Genomic DNA, 22,640 nt, shown 5'->3' with positions numbered 1-22,640 from the left:
GTAGGCCACTTGTTGCCTGAAGACGGAGTGCTTGAGTGCTAATGCATTTACGAAGTACGGGTTTTGCATATTCGATCCACTAAATGATCCGCTCCCGATACCTCGTTTGGGAGCATAAGCATTTGTGCCAACTCTGATATGTTGCTTAAGTTCAGCATCCTGCAATAGTGAAGCGTGTAGTTGCCATACCCTACGTCCACTAAAGGATTTTTGTTGGATATACCTGAATGAAATATGGTATGCACAGTAATCGGAGAAGTTTATAGGCCATATTTCACAATCATCAATATTGCTCATGAATTCTTTGTAACATAGAGTCTTTCAAACCTGCTTGTTGACGTGGTACTGACGCAAGTATATCCGGTATGGTGGGGATTCATGTAAGTCCAGGTGTCTTGCAGTTCTAACTCAGCAACCACTGTTTGTAGCTCTTGATAAGTATTAAAATTGGGCGTCTGGTCTTCACGGTGCAACACACAGTTAAAATCTCCGGCAATCATGGCAGCGGCTCCAACGTTTTTTAACAGTTCAACTATCCCATTCCGATAAATGTTACTTACGTGCCGTCTTTCATTAGTCCCAGATGGCGCATATACATTAATTGAAATGAGGTCATGAAGCTGGACACTTATACCCCGATCACTCTCTAAAATAGCTTGAGATCGACATGCGATACCCTCTTTGAATAAAACCGCTGTTCCTCCTTCATTTTCGATGTTGATGATAGCTTCATAACCTGTGATGTACGATACTTTAGTTGTGACAACCTCTTGTAACACTGCAACATATATGTCAGTGGCATTAAGATAATCTTTCAAACATTGGAACTTTACCTCCGGACTTATCCGAGAGACATTAACTGTATCCAACTTGTAAGTCAGCGTGTAACTGTTTACTGCTGCTCAGTATCTTCCGACCAAAGCGTGCACGGAACAGGGTGAGACTCGGAAGATGCTAACACGGTTGTATTCACGTGATTGTCTAATTCCATCTGAATGCCCTCATTCCGAATGGGATCCAAACGCCGTTTCCCGTGTCTGAGATTTCTTAAGGATCTCTCTTGTGCGTGTTCTTTTCCTTTCTAATTCCTGTGTCTCTTTCTGACTTTGTATTCTAAGGGCCTGTTTCGTTTGTTTATACAACTTTTTTGAATTTTCCTTACATGAGACCAGTCGCTGAATGTTGGGTTGTTTGGATTTGCGTCCTCGTAAACTAGCATGTCATTACCTTCTGATGACATTGGAACATTATCGGAATTGGAACCTGATGGTACCTGGGGATGTTTAACAGGCATAGTAATTTCTTTTCCAGATGTCTTGCTACCGTCTGAGGTCTGGGCATTAGTCTCTCTTGGAGAGGCCTGATTCTAACATTTTGGAAGGGTAACCGTTGAACTCTGTTCATTTGTCAATACGCTACGTGCAGCTGAATCCTGATTTCCTACATTTTCTCCATGACGTAATATGTAAGGGCCTTGCCTATTCCCAGTTTCCTATGATGGGGCAGACATGGTCACCGCATACGACAGTTTTTGTTGATGTCGCATATCGCCCGCGGAGGCGAGTGCCTGGTTTTTCCTCCGTAAAGATTTTACACGTGGACAGGTTGCCTTAAGATGATCCGTGGATCCACATACTACTTAGGTCCTTGGTTGGCGATCATAAACAACTAAGGCTTTGAAGCCTTGAACCATAATATACGACGTGATATGCTTATGAAGATCAATTCGAACATTTCGCACACCATTGTCAACATTAAAATGTTTGTTGCCTGTCCATTTCTCACCAGTAACTTGCAAAACCGTTCCATAAACCGTTAACGCTTGTTTAATGAGATCTAACTTCAGTTCAAATGGGAAGTTGAATATTGGCGCAGATCGAAACCCTAAACCAACGTAACTGATCGCAAGTGAACTATATTCACCATTGGAACTAAGAAAGTTCAGCACGCCGCCTGTTTTTATCATAATCCAGGTACATATTTAAACGTTTCGCACTTAAACATACACTGCATTACCAAGGAAATCAAATGCCAAACTGTGAACATCACCATCTTGTAAGTCTATCTTTTTGAACAACCAGTTGGCGATTTCATAAACTTTCGGCCTGTCATATCCAAAAGGGAACGAAAATTTGAACGCTGACGTCGGAATCCGAGCTTCCATAACAGGCTGGCTACGTTGTACTCACGAGCTACAGCGACAGCCGGCCGACGGCGTGCCTCACTCGCGGCGAACTCCGCACACGGCGGCGGCTAGGGCAGCACTGCCACCTTGGCATAGCGGTTTAAACAACTACACGGATTCCACTGTCGTGCCTCCCTCCTCCAACCAAATTCTCGCTGCCGCCCCAGTCTACGTTAAATTCCCCCTAACACACGAACAAAATTGCCGAGGATCTCCACGTTCTGGAATAGTGCCTAAGCATCTAACGTAAGTGGCTGACTCAGCCGGAAACCGAGGTGCAGTTACTTTTACGAATAAAATGACACAATTTCAGGGACTCGACTCTTGTACAGTTATCATGTTACAAAAAGGTACGGCCGAACTTTCAGGAAACATTCCTCACACACAAATAAAGAAAAGATGTTATTGGGACATTTCCATGTTAGAGCTCATTTTAGTTTCGTCAGTATGTACTGTACTTCCTCGATTCACTACCAGTTGGCCCAATTGAAGGAAGGTGATGTTGACTTCGGGTCTTGTGTTGACATGCGACTCATTGCTCTACAGTACTAGCATCAAGCACATCAGTACGTAGCATTAACAGGTTAGTGTTCATCACGAACGTGGACTTTCAGTCAGTGGAATGTTTACAAATGCAGAGTTGGCAGATGCCCATTTGATGTATGGATTAGCACTGGGCAATAGCCGTGGCTCGGTACGTTTGCATCGAGACAGATTTCCAGAACGAAGGTGTCCCGACAGGAAGACGTTCGAAGCAATTGATCGGCGTCTTAGGGAGCACGGAAAATTCCAGCCTATGACTCGCGACTGGGGAAGACCTAGAACGTCGAGGACACCTGCAATGGACGAGGCAATTCTTCGTGCAGTTGACGATAACCCTAATGTCAGCGTCAGAGAAGTTGCTGCTGTACAAGGTAACGTTGACCATGCCACTGTATGGAGAGTGTTACGGGAGAACCAGTTGTTTCCGTACCATGTACAGCGTGTGCAGGCACTATCAACAGCTGATTGGCCTCCACGGGTACACTTCTGCGAATGGTTCATCCAACAATGTGTCAATCCTCATTTTAGTGCAAATGTTCTCTTTACGGATGAGGCTTCATTCCAACTTTCACAATCAACATGTGTGGGCTGACGAGAATCCGCACGTAATTGTGCAATCACGTCATCAACACAGATTTTCTGTGAACGATTGGGCAGGCATTGTTGGTGATGTCTTGATTTGGCCCCATGTTCTTCCACCTACGCTCAATGGAGCACGTTATCATGATTTCATACGGGATACTCTACCTGTGCTGCTAGAACATGTGTCTTTACAAGTACAACACAACATGTGGGTCATGCACGATGGAGCTTCTGCACATTTCAGTCGAAGTGTTCGTACGCTTCTCAACAACAGATTCGGTGGCCGATGGATTGGTAGAGGCGGAACAATTCCATGACCTCAACGCTCTCCTGACCTCAACCCTCTTGACTTTCATTTATGGGGCCATTTGAAAGCTCTTGTCTACGCAACCCCGGTACCAAATGTAGAGACTCTTCGTGCTCGTATTGTGGACGGCTGTGATACAATACGCCATTCTCCAGGGCTGCATCAGCGCATCAGGGATTCCATGCGACAGAGGGTGGATGCATGTATCCTCGCTAACGCAGGACATTTTGAACATTTCCTGTAACAAACTGTTTGAAGACACGCTGGTACGTTCTGTAGCTGTGTGTTTCCATTCCATGATTAATGTGATTTGAAGAGAAGTAATAAAATGAGCTCTAACATGGAAAGTAAGCGTTTCCGGACTCACGTCCACATAACATATTTTCATTCTTTGTGTGTGAGGAATGTTTCCTGAAAGTTTGGCCGTACCTTTTTGTAACACCCTGTATATGCTTCGGTCTATACACTTAAAATCCGTAAAATGATATCTGTTTGAGACTAGCAGAGCCTCTGAAAATGTGTCATTTCATTTTCATAAGAAACATTTATCATGACACTGCCAGTCTACATTTTATATCCTCTCTACTTCGACCATCATCAGTTATTTTGCTGATCAAATACCAAAATTCATTTACTACATTAAGCGTATCGTTTCCTATCCTAATACCTCAGCATCAACTGAACTGAATCGACTACATTCCCAATATCCTTATTTTGTTTTTGTTGATGTGCATCTTATTTCCTCCTTTCAAGGCACTATCCATTCCGTCCAATTCTTCTTCCAAGTCATTTGCTGTCTCAGACAGAATTACGAAGTTATCGAAGCTCTCTAAGTTTTTATTTCTACTCCCTGTACTTTAATTCCTACTCCAAATTTTTCTTTGGTTTCTTTTACTTATTGCTCAATGTACAGATTGAATAACATGAGGATAGGCTAAAACCCTATCGCTGATCCTTTTCAACCATTGTGTCCCTATCATTCTTCTCGAATCTTGCAATAGCGGTCTGGTTTCTGTACAAATTGTACATAGCCTTACGCTCCCTGTATTTTACCCTTGCTACGTTCAAAATTTCAGAGTAAGTATTCTAGTCAACATTGTCAAAAGCTTTCTTTAAGTCTACAAATGCTATAAACGTAGGTTTGCCTATCCTTAACCTATCTTCAAAGGTAAGACGTTGGGTCATTATTGCCTCGCGTGTTCCTACATTTCTCCGGAATCGAAACTGATCTTCTCCAAGATCGGCTTCTACCAGCTTTTCCATTCTTCTGTAAAGAACTCGTATAAGCATTTTACATCCGTGACTTAGTGAACTGATAGTTCCGTAATATTCAGACCTGTCAGCAACTGATTTCTTTGGAATTGGAATTATTGTAGTGTTCTTGAAGTTTGAGAGCATTTCGCCTGCATCGTACAACTTGCACCAGATGGAATGTTTTTGTCATGGCTGACTCTCTCAAGGCTGTCAGTAGTTCTGACGGCATGACGCCTACTCCGTGGGCCTTGTTTCGACTTGGATCTTTCATTGTTCTGTCAAATGCCTTGCGCAGTATATCATCTCTTATCTCATCTCCATCTACTTCGTCTTCCAGTTCTATAATACTGCGTACATCTCCCTCGTATAGACCCTCTATATACTTCTTCAACCTTTCATATTTTCCTTCTTTTATTAGTACTGGCTTTCCATCCGAGCACTAGACAGTCATATAGCTGCTCCTCTGCTTCTATAAAAGACATAAACCTAATTATTGGTGGCGACATTTTTCTGTAAATGACAAAAATAACATAATTGTGCAGTGCGATATTTGTGGTGGAACATTAAGTTTCAGAGAGACTGTGAATAGCATGAGAAAAGACTCAGGACCGAAGGAATCCAACAATACGTTCATCAATTATCAAAGTACTATAGTAAGGGGAACTATTTCGCGCGTTTCATTGTACTTGACAGCCAACGGCCTTGCCGCAGTGGTAACACCGGTTGCCGTCAGGTAACCGCAGTTAAACGCCGTCGGGCTGGGCTAGAACTTGGATGGGTGACCATCCGGTCTGCCGAGCGCTGTTGGCAAGCGGGGTGCACTCAGCCCTTGTGAGGCAAACTGATTGAAAAGTAGAGGCTGCGGCCTCATTAACTGACATACGGCCGGGAGAGAGGGGTGTGCTAACCACATGTCCCTCCATATCTGCATCCAGTGACGCCTGCGGGCTGAGGATGACAGGGCGGCCTGTCGGTACCATTGGGCCTTCATGGCCTGTTCGGGAGGAGTTTAGTTTAGTTTCTTATTGTACTTGACAGCCTGATAAATAACGGTTTCCTGGAAGCTGTTACCTACTTGCAACTGTAACCTTGTAAGTTATTAGCCGAACAGTTCAACCGTCAGCCATTGACGTAAATACCAACATTAAAGACGTGTCCATGCCTATAAAGGAAAAGCTCCTTTGATGATATAGAGTCTGTCTATTCACTGATTTGTCCATAAAAGAACTGACATTATAAAAAAAACTTGCTTAAAGATTAAAAATTAGGCATAGTCCTAAATGATTTAAATGATCGAGGTACTGCAATTAATGTTGTCTGTCAATTCGTTTAAGCTCCAGTACGTGGTATATTGACAACCGATGGTGTCGGTATGTTCAGGTATTTTCGTAAATCAAATAGGGAACAGATTGAAACATTTTTTTTTTTTTATTTACTACCAGAAGTATTCTGACGAAAATCTTGTCCTCTTTAACAGCACGATGGCTGAAACATCATCATGGAATCGCCCTGTAAAAGAACGGAGCATCATAATCAGTAATATACTGCTGACAAGTTACTCTTTGATGTACACCTGCCTTACGTTGATATACGTATATATCCCACGTTTAATCTGCACGAATCCAAGTATCGTATTACTCGTTTCATTGATAGCAGCCGTGCATTCTTTGACCATCAGAAGTGGCACAGGCATACAGGCACGTAGTTATTTTTAAGCTGTTATTTTTAAGCTGTTTACCTACTTGTAAGTAGGTGAATGTTGACAGACTGTAAACTTGTTTACATACTGTTGTTCTCCTATTACGTTGATCTTTGTATTATATCTTTGTAGATGCTTGGCAATGACACATAAGCCGAAGCTGCAATAACAAAATAAAAACAGATACATATGAAGATAGTAACTGTTCTCGAAAGAACAGATACCGTTGATGACCGTGCAGCTTCTCATGGTAATTAATTGAAACCCTCAGCTGATGACAGGTGTTGTTGGCATGCCTTGATGGAGACAGCTGAAAATGTGTGTCCCGACCGGTACTCGAGCCCGGGATCTCCTGCTTACAGGGCAGACGCTCTATCCATCTGAGCCACCGAGGATACAGATGAATAGCGCGACTGCAGGAACTTATCCCATGCACGCTTCCCGTGAGACCCATATTCCCGACTGCCCACAATCTACATACGAAAATTTCCTAATAGATACTTTGCCGATCCACTCGTTACTCGCTCCCACTTAAGTTGACGATTCCCGTAAGAGTTCGGGCAACCTGTGCGCACTGGCACAGAGGCAGCTATCGGCAGCTGAAGGTTTCAATCAATTATCATTTAAAAAGAGATACGGTCAAACGTGGAAAATAACGTCACTTCAAAAAATGTCATTTAATCGATAGAAGGTTACGGATGGAATAACGACACACACTGTTTATGCTTCATTAGGTAAGGAACTTTATTCAGAACGTGTATGTACGCTGGACGACAGTGAGGGCGTGGCGACGTGTCGCTGGAGCCGTAACTGCCGCGGCCCGCTACTTGCGGCAGTGGCAGACGCCGTCCTCGCAGTGGCCGCCCTTGTAGCCCTTGTTCATGGCGATGCAGCGCGCGGCGCACGCCGAGTCCTCCACGCCGAACGCGCTCAGCAGGTCGCACGTGACTCGCACGTGGCGGTCGCCGTGCTCATCCTCTCCTCCCGCTGCAATTAACAGAATAAACAACCACTTTTTGATTCAGTGGAAATTTAACAGACTTAGACATTAGTTGCGATACAGTCAGCAGCTTCACTGGAGAAAAGAATGTTAAACTGGTCACATCGATGCCTCTTTTCATAATGTGCTGTAAACTGCTGAGCGACTCTCAAAGCATCAGACCAACAAGGAACTGACAGACGTTATTTTCCATAACGAAACTTCAAAGTTGTTACATGCAATAGAGTAAGCACACCGGAGAAAAAAATCAGTCATTCTCAAGAGACATACGCTAATACGGTGTAACACCGCTTCTCCCTCATAGTGGCGCCAGTTCGACAAAAAATAGCTTACAAATTTTTTCTGTAATGTCACATCCATCTGAAACCGCTCACTTATGATTCGTTCCAGCAAAATTAGCCATATGGGAAGATGGCCACCACTATATTTCACCTGCTATTCCCAATAGTCCCTGATATATTCTTTGGGATCAAGATAAGGTGATGTGGCGGACCAGTCGAGGTGCCGTAGGCTGCCTGAGTGAAATTATAGGAATGTATGGATACAGCCCTGTGATCGCCCCTGTCTTACGTTACCTTGTAAGGCGGGACCGTCCAAAGTATAGTCCTCATCAAAATGAAACGGTAAGAAGTGATCACTCACTATGATGAAAGCAACATCGTGGTTCATGTTCACGGTGTTCACGGTAACCAGAATGAGCGGCACAATTCGTGGCACGAAAAACGCCCTAGAAACACAATGTAGCCCTCTTCGGCCTTGATTACCATCTACAAACACTGTGCGCCAATCGCCTCGTTCGATGCACTCGACGCCTTGCGTCACTAGAAGAAGGGAAAAGTCGCAGCACATAGGTACACATCACACAACTACAGTCAGCTTACTGTCCGGTTTCTTTGTAGTGCCGAATTTGACCGTTTCTACATCTGCATCTACATGAACCACCTTCAGACCGTTTTTCTACCGTTCCAGTGTCGAATACCGTCCTGGAAAAACGAAGAGTTAAATCTTTCCGAGCGAACTATGGTTTCTATTAGTTTATTATGATGATCATTTCTTCCGGCAGCAAAATAATTTCGCATTCGACGAGACATCTGATACTAAAATTTCTCGCCGCAGTGAAAAACCTATTTGCTTTAATGATTACCACCCGCTTTCGTAACCGTGACAGGCCGGGATGTAGTCTTTCGCACCTAATTTTCAATTTGTACATCGAAAAGCAATGACGGAAATAAAAGAAAGGTTCAAGAGTGGGATTAAAATTCAGAGTGAAAGGATATCGGGTTGTAGAAAAATATCCGCTACCAGTGACAATAGAAGGTTGTTTATTGTGACTGGTAGCGGATATTTTTCTACAACCCCATAAAGGAACAGTCACGGAGTTCGACAGCATCCACTATGGATAAAATTCATTGAAAGGATATCAATGATAAAATTCGCTGATAACATTACTATCTTCAGTAAAAAGGAAGTTGAATTGCGAGATATATTGAATGGAATCAACAGTCTAATGAATAGAGAATATAGATTGAGAGTAAATAGAAGAAAGTAATGAGAAGTAGTAGAAATGAGAACAGCGAGAAACTTAACAATAGAATTGGGGAATCACGAAGTAGATCAAGTTGAGGAATTCTGCTACCTAGGCGACACAATAACCTATGACGGACGGAGAAGCAGGATACAAAAAGCAGACTAGTACTGGCGAAAATGGCGTTCCTGACCAAGAAAAGTCTGTTAGTGTCAAATGTAGATCTTAACTTCAGAAAGAAATTTCTGAGAATGTACGTTTGGAGCACAGCACTGTATGGTAGCGAGATATGGGCTGTGGGAAAACCATAATAGAAGAGAATTGGAGCCGTTGAGATGTTGTGCTACAGAAGAATGTTGAAAATAAGATGGGCTAATGACGTAAGGAATGAGGTCGTACTTCGTCGAATCGTCGAGGAAAGGAACACGTGGAAAATACAGACAAGCAGAAGGAACAGGAAGACAGGATATTTGTTAGGGTATCAGACAATAACTTCCATGGTATTAGAGGGAACTATAGAGGGTAAAAGCAGGAGAGGAAGACAGAGATTGGAATACATCAAGCAAGTAATTCAGGTGGTAGGGTGCAGTTGGTATCAGAGATGAAAAGGTTGGCAGAGGAGAGGTATTCGTGGCAGGCAGCATCAAACCAATTAGAAGACTGATGAGTTAAAAAAAAAAAAATCTGTGACGCTCTCGCTCCTATTTCGGAGTAGTACAAAACGAGCTGCCCTTCTTTGAATTTATTCGATGTTTTCAGTCAGTTCTATCTGGTAAGGGTCTCACACCGTGCAGCAATACTCGAGAAGAATACGAAAAGACTAGTGTAAGCAGTCTCTTTTGTGAACTTGTTGCATCTTCTAAGATTTCTGCCAATAAAAAGCTGCCTTTAGTTCGCTTTCTCCACAACATTGTCTATGTGATCGTTCATTTTTAAGTTATTCGAAACTGTAAACCGTTAAGTATTTAGTTCAGTTGCTAGCCTTTGAATTTGATTTACCAGGGAACCAAAATTTAGCGGATTTAGTACTTACGTGGATGAACTCACACTAATCATTACTTAGCATTAATTGTTACTCTCCTCACCATACAGATGTCTCCTCTACATCATTTTGCAATTGGTTTTGATCTTTTGATGAGGCAAAAGCATTATTTGGAAAGAGGGCTGTTCAGTTGGTTTCTGAAGTCGTTTATACAGATTACAAACAGCAAAAGGCCTGTGGCGCTTCCTTGGGGAAGATCTGACGTAACTTCTGTTTTATTCAGTGACTTTCCATCAGTTACTACGAACTGTGACCTTTATGACAGGGAATCACGAATCCAGTCGCACAGCTGAGACGATAATCCGTACGCTTGCAATTTAATTGAAACTCAGTTGAGAACAACGGTATGAAGAACTTCGGGGAAATCTAGAAACAAGAAAGCAATTTTAGGTCCCATTGACGGTATCAGTCATTACTTGGTGTGAATAAATAGCTAGTTGGTTTACGATTTCGTTTGTCGAATAAAAGCCAGCTGCCTGTCAATTTTGAAAACGACTCACCATACGAATGTTAATATTTCTTCGGCATTGTGAGCAAAAAAGAAATTTAATTTCAGTTTATCTCTTTCTGTCGCGAGTTCCCACAGTTTCGGAATTTAAGAATAAAGATTCTAAAGAAAAATCAAAAGATCACATGCCATCACTAAAACGGTAGAGGCCTTCGTCTTTCATATCCAAAAAGAGCACAGAGGGACGTAAAGAGAAAAAGTCAATATTCTGCACACAGGAATAGACATTCACACAACTTTGTCTTTTTCTTCAATGGGTGGGTGAAGTAATTCGAACAAGGTAATAGAAGTTTGACTGTTCGTATGGTAAAAAAGTAGCGTTATCATCAGGTCTTCGAGCAATACAGGGTGCTTCAAAATGAATGTAAGGGTTTTAAGGCTTTGTAGCACATATTACATTCACCCTAAAATTATACAAAACATACCAAATGAAAGAGAAACACAAACAGTTTTTCTTGTAATTATTCAGTGTGAACACCGATCACCACTCGAGTCGATAGGCGAGTTGTTCCGAAACCTCGATCAATGTGTCAGGAGTAACTGTTGCAACAACACTGTTTCTAAAGTCGGATAGATCAGCTGGCATCGGAGGCACATACACATGATCGCGTCAGATCGTGTGTCAACGTAGAGGTCATGCGTAAAATGCTGTGTCAAGCAGCCCCTTGCGCCCAATCCACCGGTCGGATACAACGTCGCTTAACCAGTCGCATACTGAGTTATGCCTGTGAGGCGGCGCACCATCTTGCTCCCAAATAGAGACGTTTTGTTCAGCTTCTTCCCATTAAGGCATTGGCCATAGCTGTAGCACATCAAGATAAGAAACATCGGTTACAGTTGATTCATTGGAAAAGAAAGGCCCATAAACTTTCCGCGGGTATATTTCTTGGAGCTCAGTGTGAAAGACTCGCACTCGTTCAACACGTTTTTCAGTCACTCTTTGTCATTCCGTACTCTTCCCATTGCGCACAGGTATACAAACAAAACTGTTTGAGTTGCTCTTTCATTTGGTTTATTATTTACAATTGTGAGTTGAACGTAAGAAATGCTACAATGCCTTAAAACCGGTATGTTCATTTTGAAACACCTTGTATTAACTCTCAGTTTTAACAAGTGTACGTTTTCTTCTTTATACGAGTACGCAATGGTTGAGACAGTGCAAGAAAAGTTTTGTCTGCATTGGCGGCGATTCCTCTCGTGACAAAATATTTTGCGTTTTGGTTCACACAGTGTGCTTCAGAAGTGAGGTTAAATTGACAATCTCGGTGTGTGCGCCTGTACGCTCAGTTGGCAAAGCCGTCTAGAGCAAACAGCGACCATAAGAGAAAGAGAGAGAGAGAGAGAGAGAGAGAGAGAGAAAGAGAGAGAGAAAGAGACAGCACAAGGAAATGATATATCCTGTTAGTGGGGACGGCTCAGCCGCTATAAGTAACGTCAGGATTCGAATTTTGCTGTCAGACAGATGCAGTCCGTCAGTGGGTCTCGGTGCAGGTTGTACTGCACTGAAGACAAGAATCTTTAGGTGCCACTGCGAATAATCTACATTTGCATCTACATAGATACTCCACGAGCCACTGTACGGTGTATGGTGGAGGGTACCCTGTACCACTACTTGTCATTACCTTTTCTGTTCCACTAGCAAACAGAGCTAGGGAAAAACAGCTGTCTGTACGTCTCCGTATGAGCCCTAATACCTCGTATCTTATCTTCACGGTCCTTAAGCGCAACGTGTGTTAGCAGCAGTAGAATCATTCGGCAGTCACCTTCAAATGCCGGTTCTCTAAATTTTATCAGTAGCCTTCCCTTCATGGATTCCCATTTGAGTTCCCGACGCATCTCCGAACCTAGCGGCAACAAATCTCGCAGCTCGCCTCTAAATTGCTTCCATGTCTTCCTTCCATCCGACATGATACGGATTCCAAACATTCGGGCAGTACTCAAGAATAGGTCGCATCAGGCTCCTATATCCGGTCTCCTTTACAGGTGAACCACTCTTTCCTAAATGTCGACCGTTCGCCTTCCGTACCAGGATTCTCAAATGCTCATTCCACCTTATATCACTTTGCAACGCTACGCTCAAATAGTTAAACGACTGGACTATCTCAAGCAGGACACTAGTAATACTGTATCCGAACATTATAAGTTTGATCTTCTTACTCATTCGCTTTAACTTACATTTTTACACATTGAGGGCCAGCCGTCAGTCGTATTTTCCTAGTCACTCAACTTCGACACCTTACCGTACATCACGGAAATATGAGCAAACAACCGCAGATTGCTGCCCTTTCTGTCCGCCAAATCATTTATGTATACAGAGAACAACAAAGGTCCTGTCACACTTCCCTGGGGCACTCCCGACGATACCCTTGTCTCTGATGAACACTCGCCGTCGAGGCAACATATTTGGTTCTATTGTTTAAGAAGTCTTCGAGCCACTCACATACCTGTGAACTTGTTCCGTATGGTCGTACCTTCGTTAACAGTCTGCAGTGAGGCCCAATGTCAAATGCTTTCCGGAAATCTATAAATACGGAATCTGCCTGTTGCCGTTCATTCACAGCCCCCAGTATATCATGTGAGAAAACGGCAAGTTGAATTTCACACGAGTGATGCTTTCTAAAACCATGCTGATTCGTTGACATAAGCTCCTCAGTCTCAAGAAAGTTTATTGTATTCGAACTGAGAATACGCTAACGGATCCTGAAACAAACAGAAGTTGGGTATATTGGTCTGTAATTTTGCTGGCCCGTTCTTTTCGCCTCTTATATAGTGGAGTCACCTGCGCTTTTTTACAGTCCCTTGGGACTTTCTGATGGGCGAGAGATTTACGATAAATGCAAACTAGGTAAAGGGCCAGTGCCGTAGAGTACTCTGCGTAAAATCGAACTGGGATTACATTCGAACCTGATGATTTATTTGTTTTCAAATCTTTTAGTTGCTTCTTTACGCCAGGGATGCTTATTACTATGTCGTCCACATGGGGGTCTCTCCGATTATCGAATGACGATATGTTTGCACGATTCTCCTGCGTGAACAGGCTCTTGAACTTGGAATCTAAAACTTCGGGTTTCGTTTTGCTATCTTCCAAATACCACACCAGACTGGTCAACAAGAGACTGAATGGAAGTCTTAGACCCACTAAGCGATTTTACATACGACTAGAATTTTATCGAGTTCTCTGCCAAATCTTTTGCTAAGTTGAGACCGTTGTTGTATGCTTCATGCATAGATCTTTCCACAGACGCACGAATCTCTACCAACCTTCGGATGTCGTCACTTGCGAGTTCCCTTTTGAACCGAGAGTGTTATAGCCTCTGCTTCCTCAGCACCCGCTGAATTTAGTTACTAAACCATGGTGGGTCTTTTCCATCCTTTATCCAGGTACTAGGCACATAATTCTCCAGACCACGACTCACTATCTGCTTAAACTGTGTCCATAATGCTTCTACACCTATCGTACTGGAATTCAGTGATGCCAATTCACTGTCTAAGTGACATGTTAATAATTGCTTATCTACTCTGTCTAGCAGAAACGCTGTTCCAGCCTTCTTGCATGATTAATTAACTTCTGTAATCATAGTTGCCATAATGAGACCATGATCGATAATCCCTGTTTCTATACTGACATTGTCGATAAGGTTCGGCCTGTTTTTTGCTGCAAGGTCTAAGATATTTCCATTGCGTGCAGGCTGCCGAGCTAGCTGCTCAAGACAGTTTTCAGAAAAAGTGTTCAAAAGTATTTTGCATGAGTGTGTCTGTAACCCGCGCATTGAATCCATAAATATCCCAATCTATACTCAGCATGTTATAGTCGCCTCCGATTACTATTGCCTGACCTGGGTATTTACGCGCTATTCACCGTACACTTTCTCGAGGTACGAGGCTCCAAATGTCCACTGTATGCAGCTCGTTTCTCAATGTACGTTCGGAAACTCGTTGAAATGGGTCTACTTTCATTAACAGCAATAATTATTGTCGGCCGGCCTGAGTGACCGAGTGCTTCTAGGCGCTTCAGTCTGGAACCGCGCGACCGCTACGGTCGCAGGTTCGAATCCTGCCTCGGGCATGGATGTGTGTGATGTCCTTAGGTTAGTTAGGTTTAAGTAGTTCTAAGTTCTAGGGGACTGATGGCCTCAGAAGTTAAGTCTCATAGTGCTCAGAGCCATTTGACCCATTTGAATTCTTGTCGGATTTGAATCTGACTGCCTTTGACAAGGCGTGACATACGTGTCTGGTCCCTGTGAATCAGGTTTTGTTTACAAATGGTTCAAATGGCCCTGAGCACTATGGGAGTTAACATCGGAGGTCATCAGTCCCCTAGAGCATAGAACTACTTAAACCTAACTAACCTAAGGACAGCAGACACGTCCATGCCCGAGGCAGGATTCTAACCTGCGACCGTAGCAGTCGCGCGCTTCCGGACTGAAGCGCCTAGAACCGCTCGGCCGCCGCGGCCGGCCTGGTTGTGTTTACAACCACAGTTATAATGGCATGTTACATGGCGGCCATTTCTTGCACATACATTGAATAGTCCACATTGATGCAATGACTACTTGGGCAGTTTGAGTCGTGGTATGGTTCGGGGCACGTCCCGAAACTGTAGAGCCTTTCTGCCGTTTTGTCACGTCTCCACGCCGAGCCACTTTACTGCACTGATTCCATACAACCGAATAGCACATACAAGCCACTTCCTTCCATGACCTGGACGTGGAAGGTCGCAATGCCACCTGTTAGTAGTTCTACACCGTCCGCAGTGCTCCAAAGCTGCCAGTCTGGTCCTTTAAGGACGTAGCTGGCATTTTGTCTTGTGCGACTGTAATGACTAGATCGCATGAAAGAGAATTGAACTAAATTTAGCTCGAGGCAGGTCAACCAGATATTTATACCCAGTAGCTTCTATAAGAATGTCGTGCAGCATCGTTAGGACCAACAAAAATACTTAACTACGGCTCGTCAAAGACTTAATTAAAACATTTTACATTTCACAAACGACACATTAACGCAATAATGGAATTCAATAATGAATATATTATTGGAGTAAGTAAATGAAATTCCTGAATGCATAAAGAAGCACCTAAAAATGACGGAATGACGGTAGATACAACATAAACAAATGACTATCTACTCGACAGAAAACAAGCACAGTTGCTGAGAAGATATCAAAAGAGTAACATTATGTACCGTCCACTCCAGTACAATGACTTTATTGAAAATGAATTAGGTGAAATGAAAACACGAATGGACAATAAGAGATGAAGGGAATGGTGAGTTGTACAGATATGTACTACCAAATGTTGCAAATATCTCATAGTTCAATAATTTTTTATGTTAATGAGCAGCATGCAGATCATAGCTTGTTGGCTCATATATATGTTTTGAAGGTAAGGGACACTACTTTCTTTTGTTATGAATAAACCATGCATTAAAAAAGTTCTTCGCGATCTCAAAACATTGAAAACTACTGCTAATTAGATGTTTGCGCATGTCCAAACACGCCCTAAATATATGTCATTTTCAGTTTTCACACGACAGTTACTGCCGTCTGTGACAAAGTGGAGCCATCTCGATGGATTTTAGCTGTGGCAGCTCTGGAATAACTTAATATCAGCTACGAGATTAAGACAACGACGACGAGTTCGTCACTATCACAAACAGACTTCACTGGCTACCTACCGGATGACGAGTCTCTGTGGTATAAATTATTCAGTTCCACAACGTCACAGTGCAAAACTTCACATGGGCACGTTCACTGTCCGTCAGGGATGGCGCAGTGTGTGTGAAGAGCAACTGCCTCAGTGTCACACCAGTCGCTACATCATAACAGTGACGAAATCTCCAGAAAGAATGAAACTGTACGCCGGACGTGGTGTCGAACCCTGAACGCTTGTCTTTCCGTCGGCAGCGATCAATTAACTGCACTAACCATGCACGACTAGCGATTCGCCTCACAGACTCAATCTATCACTACCTCCTTGCCATCTTACAAACTTCTCAGAAGCTGTCCTCTATATCTGGCTGCAGTAGCACTACTACGAGAAAGGATGCAACGGAAAAATATTTCTGCGTAATATTATTCCTTCGAGGAGATCTAGTGCGACATGGAGCGCAGAAGAACTTCTGAAAACCTTGGAACAAACCAGAGACGCATTATCACATGAAATTTGTGAAGAAAATTGGACTAGAACATTTCCTACGAAAGGAAGGGGACCATGGTCGAGTCCTGGTCTTGAAAACAGCCTTAAAGTGTCAAAAAAATTCATAACAGCTTACCCTCAACTGCAGAATGAAATGCACTTTTTTGGTAATCATACAGTTTTATTCAAGCTTTACTATCGATATGCATGCGACAACACGCACTACTAGGTATGTCCCAAAACGCCCGCCATGAAAACGGGATTTTTCGGGGGCTCATACCTCGGGGACTATTAGTGATGCAAAGGTTGCGTAAATAGTTTTGGATAGCCGTTGGGGTAGGGAACATTTATTTACCCAATAGAAGGATATTCTTACTGTTACTATCCCATGGAACAGGGTCAAATTCCCTCCAGCTTAGGCAAATGGAGCAAATCGGTTGGTTCTTCTTGCGTTAGATGTGGTCTTGGGCGCGTCTTGAGGGGCCAATGGAAGCACCATGTAGTTCATGGGTGCTTCCTAAGAAAACCCGAAAAACATGTTTTTTGACAACCAAAACCGAATAACGGATGCCAAGATATCTATGCGTAGCAAATGACTGAAATTTTTAGGATATTACTCCAAGGTTCCGATCTCGAAGAATTTTGAAAATTTTGTTGACATCTTCATCCGTTCTCGCGATACAGAGGTTCAAATTTACCCTACTTGTACACGTAAAATACGCAGGTAAAATCCGGTATGAGGCGAAAATGTACTTTATAGAGCGACGTAGCACGGAGAAATGCACTGTAAAGTATTTTCGACATCGTCAGAAGGGTTCTAAGAACGCCATATTGTTTTAATACTGAAGCACATGGAAAATTTTTGTACACCTGGTCTGAGGTATAACGTTATATAGTTTTGCATTATTTCAATTTCACATAACTTATCAAAATTTTAATGACCCATAAATCTCTTTTCGTATAAACGCCATGCCTGCTGTCGCGGGGTAGAGGAAGGAAACAGCGGAAAAATGCTTATGTCGAAGCCCAAAAAGGCTCTGACTGAAAACTGGGGTACCAGCTATCTTAAACTATCTTTCTCAGCACCGTTAAAAAAATTTCCAATCAGCATTATTATGCTGAGAGAGAAGGAGACAGTCGCAGTGGGAAAGAGACGAAAAAGTGACAAATATTAGCAGTTAGTAGGCAGAGGTTGCGGTATAGAAAGGACGAAGGAGACAATGGCTGTATGAGAGAAAGAGAGGGACACAGTGGTAGTAGAACATTGTCGACAGTGAGAGAATAGTGCTAGGAAAAGAGAGGAGACAGTGCCAGTGGGAGAGAGAAAAAAGGAAGGGCAAGCTGGAGGTGGGTGAAAGCCAGTAATAATCACAGACAGAGTCTATGACAGTGTCAACGAGGAAGAGAGAGATAATGACAGTCAGAAGAGACAGCAGCAGTGGGAAGGAAGGAAAGAGATAGTAGCAGTAAGAGAGAGCAAGAGGCAGACAATAGTAGTAGGACAGAATGAAGGAGCCTGTGGCTGTTAGACAGGGCAGTGACAGATGGAGAGACACAGAGATAATGACAGTGATTTGGGCTGGATGGGTGAGTGACAATGCAGAGTGCAAGTGCATGGTTATGAGTAACTCACAGCGATGGACTAGTAGAATTAGGACAGCTTGTGGGAGTGGGAGGTGAGTTGCATGTTAAGAAGATCACTAATATGTTCGCATGCCAAGAGCCTATTCACCTTTCGTGCTAAAATAGGAGCATTTTTCCACTAGGCTACCATACACGTGTTACTAAAACAACACTTACCTGGGGCAGCGGAAGTGAGGATTGCGAAGGTGACAAGAGCGAGAAGAACAGCGGCGACACAGTTTCTCATTGCAGCAGAGAGAAGTTTAAGAGGAGTCAAAGCAAGTAAACGGCAGCTGATGTTCCCAACAACAGTGGTGTCTGTAGTATCCCTCCGACGGCTGCGTCTTTATATACGGAGGCTGGGAGGATTGTTCCGGCACTTCCAGCACTCCTGCTTCACCAAACTGGTTTCATCATTCGATGTGCCGTAAATCACAGTAGGGGATCTACCGTGTCGACCGAGTAACCTTGGAGTGCATCAAGCACTCTGCGCGCATAGTTGTGGCACGCTAGTGCAATTCTAAGTAGGTGCGCATATGAATGCTAGCAGGCATTGGTTGCGTTACGCTTTTTCTCAGAAGCTGTAATAGTTATGACGTACAATATTACTGGCCTTCACGAATAGAAATACAGATCAAGGCAAATATGTATTGATAGAAAAGAACTGACAGAATGTTCTGTAGCCAGGATTCTTATTTGTGGGCCCAGGCAAATCTGAAGAGGTTTATGCGTTCCAGGAAGACGTTTACAACAACTGTGTTATTCCGAAACAGTGCTGGACGTTTAAGAAAGTATTTGTTTCACATATAGTAGTCACTCTGCACCAAACGATTTCAGGTTAGTATTCTCATATGCTGTGCAGAACTTCAGTTAATTTAGTGAAGGTTATGAGTGGTATCTACCGTCAGAACGTAAAGCTACGTTGGTGTCGGCCCATAACGGAATTGATATTCGCCATGCTGTTGTCGTAAAACTTCAGTGAGCACAGTGAAATTAAGTACAGATTAGTCGTTGCTCACAAATGTTGTTTAACAGCTAAACCGGTTTCGACACTTAGACCATTCTCAGTATCCTAACAGCTGCATCAGTTTGTTGTAGGTGTCCACATCCCTTCTAGTCTAGTCCCCTTAGTATAGTGATCGTCAAACTTTTTTGCTCAAGAGCCAATATTGTGGGGCGGCACCTTGGGCTGCGTACACAGCAATTTTATTATTATATCGTAACCTACATAACCCCCCCCCCGATGAAGCATGGACCTTGCCGTTGATGGGGAGGCTAGCATACCTCAGCGATACAAATAACGTACTGTAGGTGCAACCACAACGGAGAGGCCAGACAAACGTGTGTTTCCTGAAGAGGGGCAGTAGCCTTTTCAGTAGTTTCAGCGCAACAGTCTGGATGATTGACTGATACAGCCTTGTAACACTAACCAAAACGGCCTTGCTGTGTTGGTACTGCGAACGGCTGAAAGCAAGGGGAAACTACACCCGTAATTTTTCCCGAAGGCATGCAGATATACTGTTTGGTTAATTGACGATGGCGTCCACTTGGGTAAAACATTTTGGAGATAAAATAGTCCCCCATTCGCATCTCAGGGCGGGGACTACTCAGGAGGATGTCGTTTTAAGGATCGCAGCGTGGAATGTTAGATCCCTTAATCAGATAGGTAGGTTAGAAAATTTAAAAATGGAAATGAGTAGGTTAAAGTTAGATATAGTTGGAATTATTGAAGTTCGGTGGCAGGAGGAACAAGACTTTTGGTCAGGTGAAAGAGGGTTATAAATACAAAATCAAACAGGAGTAATGCAGAAGTAGGTTTAACAATGAATCAAAAAATAGGAGCGTGGGTAAGCTACTACGAACAGCGTGGTGAACACATTACTGTAGCCAAGATAGGCACGAAGCCCACGCCTACCACAGTGGCACACGTTTATATGCCAACTAGTTCCACAGATTATCAAGAGATAGAAGAAATGTACAATGCGATAAAAGACATTATTCACATAGTGACAGGAGACGAAAATTGTCATGAGGGACTGGAATTCGATAGTAGGAAAAGGAAGAGAAGGAAAAGTAGTAGATGAATATGGAATGAGGGTAAGGAATAAAAGAGGAGGCCGCCTGGTAACTTACTTGGTTTAAGAACCATGAAAGAAGGTTGTATACATGGAAGAGGCCTAGAGGCACAGGAAGGTTTCACATAGATTGTGAAATGGTAAGGCAGAGATATAGGAACCAGCTTCAAAATTTTAAGACATTTCCAGGGGCAGATGTACAGTCTGACCACAATCTATTGGTTATGAACTGTGAATTAAATACTGCAAAATGGTGGGAATTTAAGGAGATGTGACCTGGATTAACTGAAAGAACGAGAGATTGTAGAGTGTTTCAGAGAGAGCACTAGGGAATGATTGACAAGAATGGGGGAAAGAAATACAGTAGAAGAAGAATGGGTAGCATTGAGAGATGAAATAGTGAAGGCAGCAGAGGATCAAGTTGGTAAAAAGACGAGGCCTAATTTAAGTCCTTGGGCAACAGATGAATACTGAATTTAGTTAATGAAAGGAGGAAATATAGAAAGTCAGTAAATGAAGCAGGCAAAAAGGCATGCAAACGTCTCAAAAATGAGATCCACAGGAAGTGCAAAATGGCTAAGCGGGGATGGCTAGAGGATAAATGGAAGGATGTAGAAGCATATATCAATAGAAGTAAGATAGATACTGCCTACTGGACAATTAAAGAGGCCTTTGGAGAAGAGAACCACTTGTAAGAAAATCAAGAGCTCAGATGGAAAACCAGCTCTAAACAAAAAAGGGAAAGCAGAAGGGTGGAAGGAGTATATAGAGGCTCTATACAAGGGGGATGTACTTGAGGACAGTATTGTAGAAATGGCAGACGACGTAGATGAAGATGAAATGGGGGATATAATACTGCGTGCAGAGTTTGACAGAGCACTGAAAGACCTAAGTCGAAATAAGGCCCCGGGAGTAGACAGCATTCCATTAGAGCTACTGATAGCCTTGAGAGAGCCAGCCGTAACAAAATTCTACCATCTGGTCAGCAAGGTGTATGAGACAGGCGAAATACCCTCAAACTTCAAGAAGAATGTAATAGTTCCAATGGCAAAGAAAGCAGGTGTTGACAGAGTGAAAATTACCGAACTATCACTTTAATAAGTCACAGATCTAAAATACTAACACGAATTCTTTACAGACGAATGGAAAAACTTACAGAAGCCGACTTCGGGGAAGATCAGTCATATTCCGCAGAAATGTTGGAACACGTGAGGCAATACTGACCCTAAGAGTTATCTTAGAAGATAGATTAAGGAAAGGCAAACCTACATTTCTAGCTTTTGCAGACATACAGAAAGCTTTCGACAATGTTTACAGGAATACTCTTGTCAAATTCGGGGTTAAATACAAGGGTTAAATACAGGGAGCGAACATCTGTTAACAATTTGTACAGGAACGAGATGGCAATTATAAGAGTCGAGGGGCACGAAATGGAAGCAGTGGTTGAGAAGGAGGTGAGACAGGGTTGTAGCCTATATCCGATGTTATACAGTCTTGTATATTGAGCCATCAGTAATGGAAAGAAAAGAAAAATTTGAAGTAGGAATTAAAATCCATCTAGAAGAAATAAAAACTTTGAGGGTTGCAGATGACATCGTAATTCTGTCAGAGACAGCAAAGGACCTGGAAGATCAGTTGAACGGAATGGACAGTGTCTTGAATGGAGGATGTAAGATGAACAGCAACAAAAGCAAAACGAGGATAGTCCGCAGCTTGTGGTCGTGCGGTAGCGTTCTCGCTTTCCGCGCCCGGGTTCCCGGATTCGATTCCCGGCGGGGTCAGGGATTTTCTCTGCCTCGTGATGACTGGGTGTTGTGTGATGTCCTTCGGTTACTTAGGTTTAAGTAGTTCTAAGTTCTAGGGGACTGATGACCATAGCTGTTAAGTCCCATAGTACTCAGAGCCATTTGAACCATTTTGAAAACGAGGATAATGGAATGTAGTCGAATTAAATCGGCTGATGCTGAGGAAATTAGATTAGGAAATGACACACTTAGAGTAGTAGATGAGTTTTGCTATTTGGGGAGCAAAATAACTGATGATGGCCGAAGGAGAGAGGCTATATAATGTAGACTGACAATGGCAAGGAAAGTGTTTCTGAAGGAGAGAAATTTGTTGACATCGAGTATAGATTTAAGTGTCAGGAGGTCTTTTCTAAAAGTA

The 22,640-nt window shown here is 42.9% G+C and overlaps 1 protein-coding gene across 1 annotated transcript; it reads right to left on the bottom strand.

Annotated features, from left to right (window-relative positions):
- Positions 1–7,300: 7,300 nt before the first annotated feature.
- Positions 7,301–18,710, bottom strand: LOC126148232 (defensin-like). Its single transcript, XM_049915744.1, has 2 exons — positions 18,580–18,710; positions 7,301–7,557 (listed from the first exon to the last, which is right to left on the bottom strand). Exons 1-2 carry the CDS (start codon positions 18,647–18,649, stop codon positions 7,394–7,396), a joined length of 234 nt encoding a protein of 77 aa, XP_049771701.1. The 5' UTR covers positions 18,650–18,710; the 3' UTR covers positions 7,301–7,393.
- Between the last annotated feature and the right edge of the window lie 3,930 nt (positions 18,711–22,640).

This window comes from Schistocerca cancellata, chromosome 2, assembly GCF_023864275.1.
Source record: "Schistocerca cancellata isolate TAMUIC-IGC-003103 chromosome 2, iqSchCanc2.1, whole genome shotgun sequence".
Taxonomy (NCBI): domain Eukaryota; kingdom Metazoa; phylum Arthropoda; class Insecta; order Orthoptera; family Acrididae; genus Schistocerca; species Schistocerca cancellata.
This window is presented reverse-complemented; position numbering and strand designations above follow the sequence as displayed.